Here is a 16,703-nt window from a genome sequence, read left to right on the forward strand (position 1 = left end):
GTAATGTGTAAATTTGGGGAATGTAACCTGCAAGTAGAAAGAAGGGATATCCATGATATCCAGTGAGTTCTGGAAAGTACCTGTAAGTAAAGAGAGATGAGGTCCAAAAAGAAGAGACTAACAGGCAAGTTCTAATAATAAATTTGTAAGTTCTGGGGAAGAAACCTGTAGGTTCTGGGAAAGTTACCCAGACGTTTTGTAATAAAAAAACTGGTAAATTCTGGAAGGTACCTTCTATGTTCCAGAGACTAACTAATACGTTCTGAGAAAGTATCATACAAGCCCCATAAAGAGTGACCCGAAGGTTCTAGAAAGTACTATGTAAGCTCAGTAAAGTAACCTGCAAGTTACGTAATGTAACCTACAAGTTTCACATTGTTATAAAATGCAACTGATTAAAGCAGCATTCAGGATGTTTTTTATTTTTCTTTTTCTTTAATTTTCTAGTAGTAGAACTGCCAAAGTCCAACTTCAGGCACACAATTTTGTTCTGTAACTATAAAGGTGTCAGAAACACAAGATGTTTTTTCAGCCTTGCTGTAGAAATGAAACAGAAAATTATGTTTATGCCCCACTGTGTAAAATATCCTTGTAAGTTCACACTAAAACATCAGAATCAGTTTCATGTTAAATATTTTTTTCCATTTCAAGTGACATCGCTCAATATCTACCCACAAGACTGCCAATAATGAAAAAATGGTATCTCTTATGAAGAAGACATTCATTCATTCATTCATTTTCTACAGCAGATTGACTGAATTTAAAGTGCATAATGTTTGTAAACTTTTGTATCTAGAACATTTGCATATAGAAATACACTGATAATTTTATTTTCCGTATTTTAGGATTTAAGCTGACCATTCATTGCCATTAAGATACATCTCTTGTTCTGCTTTGTCTCACCTTTCTAGGCTCAGACTGTTCTCGTAATTTTACCAGTCCCTCAGGCCTCATTGAGTCCCCAGGCTTCCCTGACAAATATCCCCACAACCTGGAGTGCTCCTTCATCATCATTGTGCCACCCAGCATGGATGTCACCCTCACCTTCCTGACCTTCGACCTAGAGAACGATCCCCTGCCAGGCAGTGATGGGGACTGCAAGTACGACTGGCTGGAAGTATGGGACGGACTCCCTGGAGGTATGACACTAACTTGAATTTATGTTGTTATTTTTTCGTGATGATCCAACAAATTAGCAAGTTGTTACGTAGTCGTAGGAACATGGTCCATGGTTTTAATTTGTTATTCGGAAATAAATAGAGGAATTTATTTTTATATAACGCTGCCCTGAAGTTTTAACTAGAATATCTATGTGCTGCAATTACAGCTACAAGTCTATCAGAGTATGACTTTAGTTAGATCTGGATTTTTACTGGGTCATCCAAGCAAGCCAGTCCTCGAGAGCTACTATGCTGCAACGTCTGTTGAGCTGCAAGGTGTTGACCTCCGCAGTCTAGTCGGTCTGTCTGACCAAAATGGATTACCTCAACAGCGGCAATGTTTAGATGCATCACATAATCTTGTCATGAGGCCTCTGCAGAGCTGAATGACATGCTGAAGAAGAAATTCAGTGATTTGATTCAGGATATTTCAGCATGTCCGAACACATGGATATGCTTTCGATGTAAACCATTCAGTTGTAGCTCTGGTTGTTCGTTTAGTGACTTGGTTCTGCTAAATACTTGAGATCTCTACAGTCTCAAATCTTCTGCAGTCTCTCATAAGTTTTCCTTAAGGATTGCATCCATCCATCTTTCTATTAATTCCGACGAGCTTGCTTGTATCTGCTGAAGAAAAGCCTCCCCACAGAATTATGTTGCCATCACCATGCTTCATTTAATGAACTTTCTCTAGCAACCCTCAGAGGCTTACAAATAACAAGCTTATTTATACTGAGATTTAATTACAGACAAGTAGAATCTTCTTATTACTTGACTTCTGAAGACCCTTTGTTGCTCTGGATTTTCTTCTGGCATTTTAGACCTGAAGGGTAAAGGAAAATAAATTCATGAAACATTTTTTTAAGGCCACCATGTATCCTTCTGCTTCCACTGCACAATTATGTGCTACTTTACGTTTGTCTATCACATAAAATTACAATAAAATAAAAGTTTGTGGTGGTGAGTTGATAAATGCGAAAAAATTCCAAGGGCTACAAATACTTTTCTAAAAGTCTGTATATTTCTGATTTTTTTGGTAAATCTGTTGAACATTTTCCATGGAAATGTTCAGCACTACCTCACCTGCCTTTTGAGTCAGTACAGTAAAAACGTGCCCTGCCTACATCCTTATTGACTGCAGTAGAGCAGCAACTATTTTAGCTGCTGTGTGTTGGTAGATAAAAGCTAAGCTTGCAGGCTAGATGCTGGCACCTGGTGTGGAGAAATATTTTAAAAGGGAAAGTAAAATAGGAGATGTTCAGATTGGAGGTGAGAAGGAGAATGGGAGATGGCGAAGATATTTCTGGTGTAGCTGCTTGATAAATTGGGAGATTTTACAAAAAATAATCCATAAGGTGCAAAGACCGTGGGTCTACTTTCAAGCAGTGGAAGAAGAAGAGGGAGCTGGAAGCGGTTGTGGAGAAGCAGTGACAAAATCTTCTGCAGCTGGAAATACAGGAACAAAGAAAGAGACGTTGGACTGAGGATCAAGGTTGGAAGATTTGTGGTCTGACTTTGTGAAAGGATAAACAGGATTTGTGAAACCGGGACCAAAAAGTGGGAAAGGCGATTTCCCCACAGCTTTTGTTTTCAAGCTCTTTTTGTCCCCATGAATAACTTCTAATTTTCCCATTTCTAAAAATGAACAGTTCTGATTGAAAAGATTAATAGTTGCCAAATCTCGTAAGAAAGGTACAGTTGATCATCAAAAAGGTATGAGCATCACAGAAAACAGAACCTCCAATTGCTTTTTTGAACTGCTTGCAATGAGTGTAACTGTAAAAATGAATTCAGCCTGCGGGGCAATGGCAAGACACAGCAGTGAAGGAGTAAAAAGGAAGGAGTAAAAAACGCAGTTGCTATACAACATTTTGAAAAAAAAAAAAACTAGAGGAAAAGAAAGACTAAAATGCTCTGGCTTTATGTAATGTATTTTTTTTTAAATACAGTTCTACGGTTCAAAATCCTTACTTAGAAGCCATACAATGACCATAGATTTAAAGCTGCCCTCTCCCACAGCTGTGCACTGGTGGTCAGCTGGCTAAAAGAAATCCACTACACCTTTCCTTTGTTTAGAGAAAATCAGCTGTTTAGAAACACTTCTGGTGTAACTAACTCAGATTATGTTTGTCTAAAATCAAAATTTGGTAGATCTGAAACGTCTAGGTGTTACAAAAAGGCGAAAACGTAAATGCTGTACATTATTCTAGGTTTTGAATAAGGCTCTCATACCAGCCTGTAGGAGGATCGTGAGTGGTTAAAAGGAAGGACTCTCTGAGACAGTATTGGGTTGAACCGTGTGACAAATGGAGTGAATGCTAAAAGTCAGCCTTAAATCAGTTTATTCAGTTAATGTGAGCAGAGATAAACAGCCTGGGAGGTCGCTTTTCACTTGATTAAACAACAAATCAAATAAAAGAGAAAACTGAGAGATAAGCCTCAACTGTTGCTATATTTACTCCTGTGTACATACGAGCATTTCCATGCTTAGATTTTGTCTACTCAGATGAACGGACTAGTCAACTGTTTGCTTTCATACTCATCCATCAACCTTAGGGATGGAATGGAAATGAGATGAGCCTTGTCTGTAAAGCCAGCTGAATATATGTGGAATCTTGTCAAAAGAAATTTAATTGCACTGTATTTTACATTCGTTGGGTTCTGCTTGTCTTTTTCCTTGATTTTCCTTCTCCTCACCACAACCAAGGAAAGAGTTATTGCCATTATTTGGTTCAAATATCCAACCATTCCAAAAGGGAAGGAAAAAAATCAATAGCGCTGTTCGATCGCTGGTTATTTTCTCTCCTCCTCCTCCTCTTCATGTGTATATCTCTGGAGCTGGGAGTTTGCAGGATGAAGGTTGTTCTCTACTCACACTCCCCTCCCTTTTTCTCACAAATGCACACACACACCTCTGGGCCTAAATCACAATCTTCTGTTTACGTTGAGGCATTGACATTTCGTGGTACAGTAGACTTCTATAGGGGGAAAAAAACAGCACCGGAATCACTTAGATTCTTAGATTAAGTGTAAACTCTGTATACACTTCTAGTGCATGTTGGAAAGCCATGTTTAGTCCAGAGATGGAGATGATAGATGAAGAGAAGAGAGGTGTTGACAACAGGAGGATGAGCAGACGCCACGGCTGGAGGGAGTGATACAGATGAGTGATAAAACAGTGGAAGTAACTGCAGATAGAGACTAATTTGAGGGTTAAGGGATGAAGGGATTTGAAGATAGATCTCTATCTCAACACTAGTGGGATCTTGTGTGACAGACACAGTTAAAGGATACTGTCATGAGTCTGTTATTTGCAGTGCATGGCAAAAGTATTCTCTTTTTTCACATTTTGTCACATTACAACCACAAACTTCAGAGTAGATTACAACATTTTTGTGTGTCAATAAAACCAAATACCTTTAAAAGTCGCCTAATTATTAAAAAGGACCTCTTGTGTGTTATTAAATCTCCGTATAAATTCTGCTGTTCTGTGAAGGCCTCCGGTTTTTTTTCAGAGAACATCAGTGAACAAACAGCATTATGGGGAGCAAGATACACAGCAGGTCATTATTCAGAGAAGCAGGCAAAAGGCTTATGGTAGCTCTGGAAGAGCTCCAGAGACACACAGCTCAGGTGGAGAATATAATTTTCCTGCAGAGTCCTACTCAACTTTGTGTAGTCTGTGTTTATCTTTTAAAATGTAAAAATCAAGGGGGCTTGAATCCCTCTAAAGACATTGTACACATGCAAACACCTCTGACCTTTAAACCAAAATCTTTTTTTTTTATGTTGAGGTTCTGAGAAGGAAGCCAGGAGAGGAATCACTTAGATATTTGGGTTAATACAAAAATTCTTATACATTTATAGTGCATATTGTAAAACAGAAACCATGTTTAGTCCAGAGTTGCATATGGTAGATAAAGGGAACAGATGTACACACATGAGGAGGATGAGCTGACGTTGCTGCTGGTGGGAGTAATGGAGATGAGTGATAAATCAGTGGAAGTAATGGATTGAGAGACATTTATGGATTAAGGGATTAAAGGAATTGATGATGGGTCTGAGGAGTGATATCTTGTTTGATTAATACAGTTGGAGGAATTGGTCAAAAGTTTGACTATGAATAAAGAAAAAATGTTACACTGTATCTAATGTTCTGGCAAATTGCGTTTTTAATAGCCAAACTGGTTAATCTACTAATTCTAATTGGATTACAGTTGGCCCTCTAATTGGCCGATACTGTGGGACCAGGGTACCCCCTGAAATCCAGTCATCCACTGGGATTCTTTCACTGGCCTTCCACACTGACATGGCTGTGGCTAAAGATGGCTTCTCGGCTCGATACAACATGACACACAAGGAAGTCAGCGAAAGTAAGTTTAAAGTCTTCAAGTTTTGTTTCAGAAATAAAACATGAGAGCTTTTGGTTACAACATCCAACCCCCTTCCAGCTTTCCACTGCAGCAATGCATTAGGTATGGAGTCAGGAAAGATCACAGATGAGCAGATCATGGCTTCTTCAAGTTTCCACGATGGAAATTGGCTGCCGCGTCAAGCCCGGCTCAATTATAAAGAAAATGGGTGGACGCCTGCTGAAGACAACAACAGGGAGTACATACAGGTATGAGTTTGCTGTTGTTAACTATAGCCATGGAAAAATAAGTAATCCTCGTTATTGTAGAACCCCTTTTAAAAGAAATAACTTAAAATAGTTTTTCTTTGGTTATCGTTCATTGATTTTGGCCCATTCTTCTTTGGAGTTTGGCAGACATTCGTTCATGTATGACTCTCCTAATGTCTCTCCTCAATATTTCATCTGGTTGAGGTGTTCATTATTTTCAGCTTGATTATTTTCCCTTTTAGTTATTCTAATATAGTTTTGCAGCCTTGTTTGACATAATACCCATGTTGATCACCTAATTTCAGCCAACCCAGTGAGTATCAGACCTGATTTTAACATAGAAGCTATGCATATACCTCGTAGAGTCAACAATATGTCTATTAATAACCATGATTTAAACCAAAATATTTTGTCTTGGTTTTGGCCAAGAAAATCTGCCTGGTATAAAAACGGTCTAAGTAAAAAAATGTATAAGGTCCACAAAAAAGTCTAGAAACAATGCCACAATGACAAAGACTATAAACAGAAACTCAACGATAGCTTCATTTGATTTTGTATTTCAAACTTATTTCATCTTCTTTTCTGTTGTGTTCTTGTATTTGGACAAATACATTGATTAGTAAATCAACAGTTTGGTAGATGGGAGATCCTCAAGACTGACTGATGTTGCCCCCCTTTCTTTTGCACTAGTCAGGCTTGTGTAAAACAGCTCTACATTTAGATTTCTAATAAACATCTAAAACCAATTCTAGACATAAAAAAAAACTCAAATTTTTAAACCAAATATCTGACAAATTTAGGCTAGAGGTTTACAAACCATTTAGAGAATGTTCAGAAGTATTACCAAGTAAAGGATGCTCACTGGGGAGCTTCTGCTTTCTGAGAGATGGCCCTTACATTTGACTGTAGAATACATCGGAGGTTCATGTTCAACTCAAAAACTGATTATCTTTGTGGAAAACTAAATACATTTTGTCATTCAACAACTTCTAAAACCACCTTTAGCAGCAATGACTTCAAGAAGTTGTTTCAATAAATTTTTTTGTCATATCTCATAATTTCCAGATCATGACCCCACAAATTGTCTCTCTTAGGTGATTACTGACATATTTTCTCCCTGGTATTGTGTTAGCACACAACTGAATTCTCCAGACCAAGAAACTGCAAAACCTTCTGATTTTAGAGATGGTGAGACTTGCATATATTCAATTATTCAAGTAAATTTGATCAGCATCAGAAAGCTAGATCCCTCTTAAAACCTTGTGAAGCAGGACAGCCGTACTTTCCTTCATGTTGAAAACAGAGTAACTTAATAGCACATTTAACAGGGTTTTTTTTGTGGTTTTTTTAAACCTAGCATGCCAACATTTTAGTTTCTTGAAGTTTTATGTCTTAAAAACATAGGTAATAATTTGGGAAAACCTTCCTTTGCCTAACCTACAAATAGATGGTGCTCCAGCTTTCATATCATCTTTTATCTGCTGTTGACATAATAACTCTATTACTGATATATTTGTGTCAGTATTTGAGCGAGAGATAGCTGAGTGGGAGGGAGGCAAAGTGCTGTTTGGGTTTAGCAGCCCGGGTGTGTGAGGCATTGTTTCCGACGTTCTGTCACAGTGCCAGCTTTGTTCTGTCCCTGAGCTAAGCTTGAGTTATGAAGCTGTCTGGCTCAGACAGAAAAACGTGAAGGTGAGGTTCAGCCTGGCCAGCCAGAGACAGGACTTTTCATTCAGGCGCCCACTGTAAACAACAGATTATGCTGCCGGTTGGCATCTTTGGATAGACTTGGATGATTCTAACTTCAGCCTTCCTTGAATGATTTTGCTTACAGGTCAGTTTGTTTCCCTTTTTCTTGATACCTGCACATGCTAAATGTGTTTCTATCTATGTAAATCCTTTAGCTTCAATGGGATCAGGGACTCAATTATCCATAGCCACATTTTGGTTTAGATCTTCTACCAAGACTTTGGTTCAGAACACAACCAGGAAGAGCCACAACTACCAGTTTGCACAATACAATGCATATTTAATGATTTGTTGAAAGACTATTTTCTGTAGTGGGACTGCAAATATGCACTTTTCACCTCTTCCTTGTCTTTTTGCCTCTCTCTTTTGCAGAGGTGGGTAATTCAGGTCCGTTCAGAGATTAGTTGCAAGAATTTGCATTTCCAGCTTCACAACATAGACAGGGACTAATCACCTGGTTAATTGAACAGAATGAAGGAAAACTTGGCAGGGTTTTCACTTTCTGTACCTGGATTCCCCATCTCTGTTCTTTTGTAATTTTTAGGTTCAGGTTTTTAGGTTACTCAGGTATTAGCAGGTATTAGCATACATAGGCTTTGAGTACAAATTGAAAATCATTTGCATGCAAGAGGGGTGCACAGTGGCACAGTTACTAGTACTGTTGCCTTGCAGCAACAACGTCCTGGGTTCAAATCCTGGCCTGGGGTCTTTCTGCATGGAGTTTGCATGTTCTACCCTTGAATGCGTTGGTTCTCCAAAACAGTGACTGTTAGGTTAATTGGTCTCTCTAAATTAAATCTGCCCACATCAATATGGACCAAAATATCTGGAAATGTTTGAGGCACTTTGTTGAGTCAATGCCATTAACATGTTAATGCGGTCCTGAAGTCAAACAGGTAATAACAAGTTGTACTTCATGAAGTAGGTGTGAAGTTAGTTAAGAATGTTTTTAGGGCTTACAGTAGTCATCAATTTCTAAAATGTCAGTTTAACCTTGTTATTGTAGGACTTCTATTACAGTGCAGGATACTTCATGTAATAATATATTTATGATTTTATTGGAACATTAGTATTATTCAGAACAGATCGGTATGCCCAGCGGGAAACCTCACATGTAAAGCTGACTACTTGCAGCTGAATGATGATCTGATGTTAATGCCAGGCCTTCATAGGGCCAGAGACTTTTAGCTGCTTTCTTGCTTCAACATTGAACAAAAACTGGCAGAACCCTGATGTGTTTGCATTCTTCACAAGCAGCTGTTATCAATGCCTGTGTTCCTCTTCTTTTTCTTTTTTTTACCGTGTCCTGTCTAGCAGAGTATCGCTCAGAATTGTTGTCTGAGTGCCAAGAAATTGCCCAACAGATTTACTTTCACAAGCAGAGCATCACAGCTAATGCTTTAAAGCTCTGCTTGATATTTATAAAAATAAAACTTTATTATAAACTTCTTTGGGAATATTTCAATTGTTACAGACACGGAAACTGAAATGAAAAGGAAAAAAGAAGCTCAAACAAGAGAGAGATGGGGGGAAAGGGGAGAAAAGGAGGAAAGAGTGGAGGAGAGAAAGAAGGATGAAGAGAATACAAGATTACACCCTGCTTGCTTATACACCTTCAGCTGTTTTTTTTTTTTTTTTTAACAAAATAGTAATTCTGAATGTAAAATGTACTTAGTGAGAGGTGCAGCCCAATATAGAACATCTGTGTATCTGTCAACACCTGAAGCTTAACACCTGTGAGTATGAGTGTGGACGCGCTTTTGTATACAAGGTTTCTCCACAAAAATATGTTCCTCTTCTAATTGCATCCTGCCTCTTATGGTCTCAGAGACCTTAAAGTGGATGTGTGAGTTTGCTTGCATCTTTGTGCCATAGGCATGCATGACCATACCACTTTAAGAACCATGAGACAGAAATTACTATTCTTTTCTATTTTGTAGCCTCACTGAGGTGCGGTGCAGATTGATGGTGGAGTTATTGTGGCTCCGTTATTCTAACAGCCCTGTGATTGATGAGGAACCTTCCCTGGGAAAGCTCACTTAGCATTTCTCTCTCTTTCATTTGTTCTTCACCTCTTTTCTTTCCTTTTTATCCCTCTCTTTCTACCTTTCTCCTTACCTCGCTGTCTCCTCTGCTCTCATCCTCTGCTCTGAACTATTGATTAGTTGTCTTGGTAGATCTTGTTCTTACCCTACCAGTGCACAAACGTGTGTGTGTGTTAGAAGTAATCTAAAACACCTGTCTCACTGACAGATAACAAACGCAGCATTTTCCCTCCCCCAGTGTTTTGTACTTTACCCATGTGGGACATAACAGTGCACTTTCACACAGCAGTCTCAGATTAATCTGCAGGGTTTTAGCAGCTCCATTGGAGGAGAATGAATGTTTTGTCCAACAATAGGATCTTTCTCATATTTTCCTCTCTATTGGTCTGTCCTAAATTGAGACAGCTGAACTCTGAAGTTTATGTCTTGTTAAGTAATTATCAAGTACTAAACAGCCCTAAACAGATATTTAACAAAAGTTATGATTCAGTTTTACAGAATTTTAAAATTTTTGTAATTTTAACATACTTCAGGTTTGTAACCCATGCTTTTTTGTTTAATCTGATGCAATTACACTGAAGCTAATTATTAGTGGGAATGACATATATTCCTTTAAAAACATAGTTACATTTGTGTGTTGTTTAACTGTTTCTTTATATTTCTAAAGAATCAATAAGAGGTTTTCAACCCATCCATCCATCCATACATCCTTTTCCTCTTATGTTTTTTGTATCTGACTGCTACAGAAATATCTGGTATAAATACATTGCTGTTTTTTTTTTGTTTATACTTTGGAAATTAACAATAAAAAAGGCTGAGATCTCTGAACATTTAAGTTTGGAAAGGTCTAACATTATAACATGAAAATGTGTAGAAAACCCTGTTCAAAGTTTGTGACCACTCCAAAGTTTGGTGGGATTTAAATTATGTTTAAAGCATCATATTTTTAAATTGGGTTTACAAAATGTTTGAGTCAAAGCACAGTGTCAGAGACAAAAATAGAGCACTGCTGAAGGTCAAGAATTAGCCCTTAAAAGCAAGATGTTAAACAGCCTGTAGAGCCATGAAGAAAAGCAAGGGTAATTCCCTCCAATAAACATTAATATTTAAAAGCTGTACATCCTTACACATGGTGATGGCAAGGGCAAGAACATAGTCATCACTTTTCATTCTGGGTTAGCAATATTTGTTAAAAAATGTGTTCTGTTTTGTTTTTTATTTGATAGGAATAGGATTAGAGGTCACTTCATTCTATTATAAAAACCTTATCTCTAGAGCATGTTGGTGGTTATATCATGGTTTAAGCCAAGGGCGCTACATCTGTAGCACCCTTACATCGTTATTGATCAAACAGTAAATTCAGTATAATGCGGATATGTTCTATATAAAATGTCAAGAACTGAATAATAATAAAATTTGGTTCATAAGGAAGTATAACAACTATAAAAACACAGAGGATTAGCTAAAAAAGTGTTAATACTTGCGAAATGGAGGACCCCGGAATGCAGACTAGCAGGCAGCAGGACGGTAAGTGAAAAACGCTTTAATTAACAAAAAAACTCACTCATAAGAAGAGGCAGAACAAAACAATAAACGGGCAGGCAAGACAGGCTTGGCATGATCCAAAAAACAAAACGTGAGCGTTATCGAGACAACTAGACATGAGCATGATCTGGAAAATGTTTCTGCAAGGAATAAACAGAACAGGTGTGTATTTATGGAGTGTGAACCAGGTGAAGCAAGACAGATTAACTAGGTGCAGGTGAACCAAATAAAGTTGATTAACAGACAGGAGAGAACAAAACGTGAATGGAGCAAAACAGGCTCTTGAATACAAACTAACAGAAACTACAAAAACATGAAACTAAAGCATAACCAGATCCAAAAACCAAACTTGACAAAACATGAACAAGACTAAAACATGACCAGAAAAATAAACAGAAACACGATTCAAAACTTCAACTGTGAAATAAGACCAACAAAACCCCAAAACACCCACAAATCATAACAAAAAGCACATTTTTTCTTATTTGTGTGTTCTTAGAAACTATATGAAAATGTTCTGATCCTTTATGTTGTATTTATAAATAAGTATGACAAAACACTCAACAACTTTCAAACATCATTGTTCCAGTATTGTTCTGCTCATTTGGTTCACATCTTCACTTTAGGGACCTGAAACAAGTTAAAGACCATCAAGACACATCCTAAACAGTTGCCTCCCTGTATATGTAACACAACGCAGCCAGTAGCATAGCAGCAACACAGCCTAACATCCACAATTAACATGGGAGGTGATTATGCTTATTGTATCGCAGGAAATTAAAGGGAGCCCCAGGTCATACTCATCGATTTGCTGGGAGAGAGTTGCAGCAGTGGAAGAAACACAAAGAAGCAGATATGGAGGGGTGGAAAAAAACAGAAAGCTGCAAAGTTTTAACATCTGTTAAAACTACCTGTCTGCTACCAACAAGTTAACAAGAACTTTCTTCTCCTTTATTCAACAGGTGGACCTCCATACTCTAAAGGTCCTCACAGGCATTGCCACTCAGGGCGCCATCTCAAAGGAAACTAAGAATGTTTATTATGTTACCACCTTCAAGCTGGAAGTGAGCACTAATGGAGAAGACTGGATGATCTACAGGCATGGGAAGAATCACAAGGTGAGCACAATTAGCTGGTTAGAACTTAAAAACGTTTGTATGTTTGTGTGAATCTGAACTAATTTGGTCTCTTCTATTACAGTGAGAAGCTGTACTTATAATAAAACATTCAAAGCTTTTACTGTCTCGCAGAAAACTGTTCAATCATGTTTAAATATGGCCGTCCACCTAAACTGAGAAGCCAGGAAAAGAGAGAATTAATCAGAGAAGCATCCAAGATGCCTAAGGTAGCTTTACAGGAGCTACGGAAATCCAGAGCTCAGGTAGCAGACAGGACAAACACTGGTTGAGCACTCCACAAATCTGGCCTGCTATGGAAGAGTGGCAAAAAGACAGCCGTTCTTAAAAAAAGTCATGGCCTCACCAAAGTCCAGACCCACATCCATTAATAAATCTGTGGCAAGACTTGAAAACTGATGCTCTCCATCAATTTGGATTGAGTCTGAACTATTTTGCAAAGAATTGTCAAAGATGTACTGGTAGAAGCTGGTAAAGACATCTCAAATGTCTTGCAGGATTAATTACAACAGAAGGTTGTTCTACAAAATATGTATTAATGAATATAAGTCCATCCAACACTTTTTAAAATTTTATTTGTAAAACGTTATGTGATCATGTGCCCTTTTCATTCCACTTTACAATTCTCCATCACTTGCAACACACCGTATGCAGCTGTAATTGACCACAACCTCAAACTTTTACCCAGTGTCCCCAATTAAAGCTGTACAAGTGGCATTCAGCTGGTGCTGTTTAAAGGTTTACAACCAAGTCATATCTTCAAGCTCGAAGCCGCATTGACTGTAAATACATTTATACTTTCTTGATTCTGTTTTTTGCATCACATCTGTTTCATTTTACTTTCTGGTCAGAGCTCGGCTGAATGGAAACATGGCTAGGCAGGTCCCTGAGTTGTTTCTGCTAGAGGTGTAAAATCATGATATATCTTCACCGAGCATGCTGCAGTCTTGTGGTTTCAAAGAAGAAACAAACCAGGCAGTATTTTGAGTCTTACTGGTTACAAAAAGTAATCTAATTAGAGGAGTATTTCAGTGGCTGTGGCTGTTTTTTTTCCATTACAGCCATTCTTCCCCATCTCTGTGGTCACACTGTGGTCTATCGCCACGTCTAGCCTTGTGCTGTAAACCCTTATTCCTTAACGAACACTGATGAATGTACGCACCAGCAGATGCATGTATTTTGCTTAGTGTGACCATCTGGGGTCTCTTTGTGGGCTAAAGATCCTATAGGACTCCCAGAGAAATGATAAATGGATAAAACATTGAAGGAAATGAAACATGTGGGAATGACTGTGTGAAAAGAACATAAAGAAGTTTTTTTTCTCCTAATGTGCTCAGCTGCTAAATAAGATTTAGAGAAAAACAAGTCAGAAGTTTGCATCTTTTATCATCGCAGTAAGCATGAAAATATTTGCAGAAAGTGAAGGGTTTTTGCTGTAATTAAGATTTACAGAAACTGTAAGCTGTCTTACATATCCAGTTTTAATGTCTGTCATTCAGCAGCTGCAGTTTAATGACATCTTGACACCAGACTACAGTATGAAACAATGAAAAAAATCCAATATGCAAAACAGATTAATCATCAGTGATTCCAGATTAGTCGCTGGTGTCACCACCCATAATCCCCCTTGATTCTCAAATAATCCTGGAAAGCCACCTTGAGAGGAAGGCCATCAGAAACACAAAATAGGCAAATATAAGTATGTGTGTGTCTAGAATAAATCAGCAGCAGTTTGTGGTAGAAAACAGTCGGCGTTGGTCTGAATGACCCTTTTAGCTTCCTGGTTCGTCAGGCTGTGCAGTAAACTGATCATCAGGACTTTCAGTCACTTAATTAAATCTAGTTCTGAGTATCATTATGTCATTGTGAAATTATGGATGTAAACCAAGTATTTAGAGTTATAGAACTGTTTGCACTTTGATATATACCTTTTTTACCAGTTGGTGTAATAAACGTAGCTTGACTGCATTTATAACTAGGAATGTTTGTAAATGAATTTGAATCTGTCAAATTTACTGGATAGAATTGATTTCATATTTCAGTATTTAAATGTCACAACCGGCCTTTGTTAGGTTTTGAGTTTTAGTTCTTTGTTGGTTTCTCTGCACTCTTGTGTTCTTCAGTCACTGTTATGTCAGCTTATTCTTCATGGATTAGGTTCATGATTAATTCCTGTGTTTAGACTACTTTCTGGATTCCTGTGTGCTTATATATTTTCTTATAGATCTGGTTCCTCCCTGACTATGTTATTAACTCTAGTCATTCTTTACTTAGTTGTTTTCTGGTCACCTCCCTGCACTAACTGCTCAGTCATGCTAAGTATTCATTTTCCTCTCTGTATTGCTGGGCTCCGTGTCTCATACTCTCCTGATTAGTTCCTCTCCTAGTTCATTGGTCCACACTCCACTTCCTTCAGTATTTAAGCTTTCTGGTTTTCATTGTTTGCCACTGGTTCCTCCTGATTGCTAACCCAATTCCAACCCTGATGTCACTCTGTTCGGCTGCCAGTGTTTCCATCGGTTGTAGGTTTCTTCTGTTACACTCATTAAATAATCGTTGAACTCACCTTGTGGCTCCTTCATCACTGTCTGCACTTTGGTCCAAAATCAAATCCATGTCACTAAATTGGATCATCCATTTTCAGATGTGCCTTGAGGCAACATTTGTTGTTAGACTACACTGTATAAATAAATTAAATGAATGTGAACTATTTCTTCTTAAAAACACTGCCTGTCCTCACTGAAGATGACTGACCAAACCTATGTGGAATATAATTAATTATTCATTTATTTATTGTGATAGTAAGCATTGTGCACCTATTACCACAAATGAATTAATGTGTATTTCAAATAAATTAAAATGGTATACGTCAATGCACACTAAATTTACACTCTGAACATGAAGTAGTTGACATTTGATTTTTATATCTATGAGATAAACTGTGACTATTTAAAAAAGCCATTTTTTCTCAGGCCACTGAGAGTTAATATCAGCTAACATCAACTTTTTTCATTCTTTTGTCCTGCACATATAGAGTGAATTTATTATGCAGTTGTCAGAAAACAAAAAGACTCTGGATTTTGTCTGCCATTTATATTACACTGCTCAAAGAAATTAAAGCAACACCTAAGGTTTACTGTGTATTTACCCATAAGAATTAAAGTTTTTAGGTGTTTCAGGACTGGATATGTAACTTTTGTGGTGATGTCAGTGTTGCAGTTTTTTGTTTTCCTTATTTTATGTTCAAAGATTAGCTGGTCAGATAATTATTACCCAAATTAGTAAAATATAGAAAATAGGTTGTGCTGTCAGTTTCATTTAAAATTTTGGCCTATTAAATCTTCATCAGTGGTGTTAAGGTATTACTGGTTCATTGCTGTGATTTGAGTAGCTGTTTTGTAAATGCTGTAGCAGTGGCGCACATGTGCAATATACATGATAATACAGAATTATTTAAGATGTCCAGAAAATCTGTGGAAGTCTGGCTTAACTAAAGATAAAATTTTATATGACACACGAAGCGAGATTCACTTAGATTCCTGTAAATAAAAGCCTGACTGCAGTATTTGTGCAGTCAGGGGGTTAAAAGTAGAACTAGTAGAACTAATCCCAAAATATGACATTGTTTCATATTGTTATGATGAGTTTAAGTTCTTTAAAGAAGCCCTCTACTACTACGCTGCTAATATTAGGGGTATCAGCATTTTGGGTAATATGATGTCCTCCTTTAGCTGGTACACTCCAGACAACTAGTCAGCACAAAACCTTGAATACTAACAACGTCTATCATCTTACATTGTACACACATGACTACATCATTGATGTTATAAATCACTCACACAAGTTGTGTTATCACTGTTTCATACCAAGGTGGTTTTGAATGTGTACGATGCTGCATCTGCATTTACTGGATGAATGAAGAAGTTGTTTTTCATGAGGGAGAACAGATCCTGGTTCAGGCCACGCTAGCTGAGCCTCATGGTCATAAAGGTTCTGTTTTTATTTGAGTCTTTGCTTGAAATGCTTATATTAACTATCCTACACGCCAGCTTTTAAATGGGTGTTTACAACCTAATTTTTCTTGCATGTAACATTTGTCTCAGATGAGTGACTCTTCATAAACCATTCACTGAACCCTACTCTAGTCACTCAAACATCTGCGAGGCAGCCCATAGGGTTGATGTTGTCACAAAGTAAAAGCATCCTGATGATTTATGTGATCTTTAATGATTTTGATAATGTCATTTAATGCCGTTTTTGAGCCAAAAAGAACATGTAAACTCGAACGGACTTTTTAAGTTAGAAGATGATGTTCAGACATAATTTGTTCCTACTTGGAGATTCTACAAGTCCTTCTCAAAATATTAGCATATTGTGATAAAGTTCATTATTTTCCATAATGTCATGATGAAAATTTAACATTCATATATTTTAGATTCATTGCACA

The 16,703-nt window shown here is 37.6% G+C and overlaps 1 protein-coding gene across 4 annotated transcripts in view; it reads left to right on the forward strand.

Annotated features, from left to right (window-relative positions):
- Nucleotides 1–16,703, forward strand: part of LOC124871265 (neuropilin-2-like) — a 137,165-nt gene that overhangs the window by 49,087 nt on the left and 71,375 nt on the right. For all 4 annotated transcript variants that reach the window (XM_047370442.1, XM_047370443.1, XM_047370440.1 and 1 more), the window contains exons 4-7: nt 912–1,139; nt 5,378–5,533; nt 5,612–5,781; nt 12,083–12,238. In XM_047370442.1, the coding sequence (XP_047226398.1) occupies nt 912–1,139; nt 5,378–5,533; nt 5,612–5,781; nt 12,083–12,238 (710 nt within the window). The remainder of the gene's footprint in view (nt 1–911; nt 1,140–5,377; nt 5,534–5,611; nt 5,782–12,082; nt 12,239–16,703) is intronic.

This window comes from Girardinichthys multiradiatus, chromosome 7 (assembly GCF_021462225.1).
Source record: "Girardinichthys multiradiatus isolate DD_20200921_A chromosome 7, DD_fGirMul_XY1, whole genome shotgun sequence".
NCBI lineage: Eukaryota > Metazoa > Chordata > Actinopteri > Cyprinodontiformes > Goodeidae > Girardinichthys > Girardinichthys multiradiatus.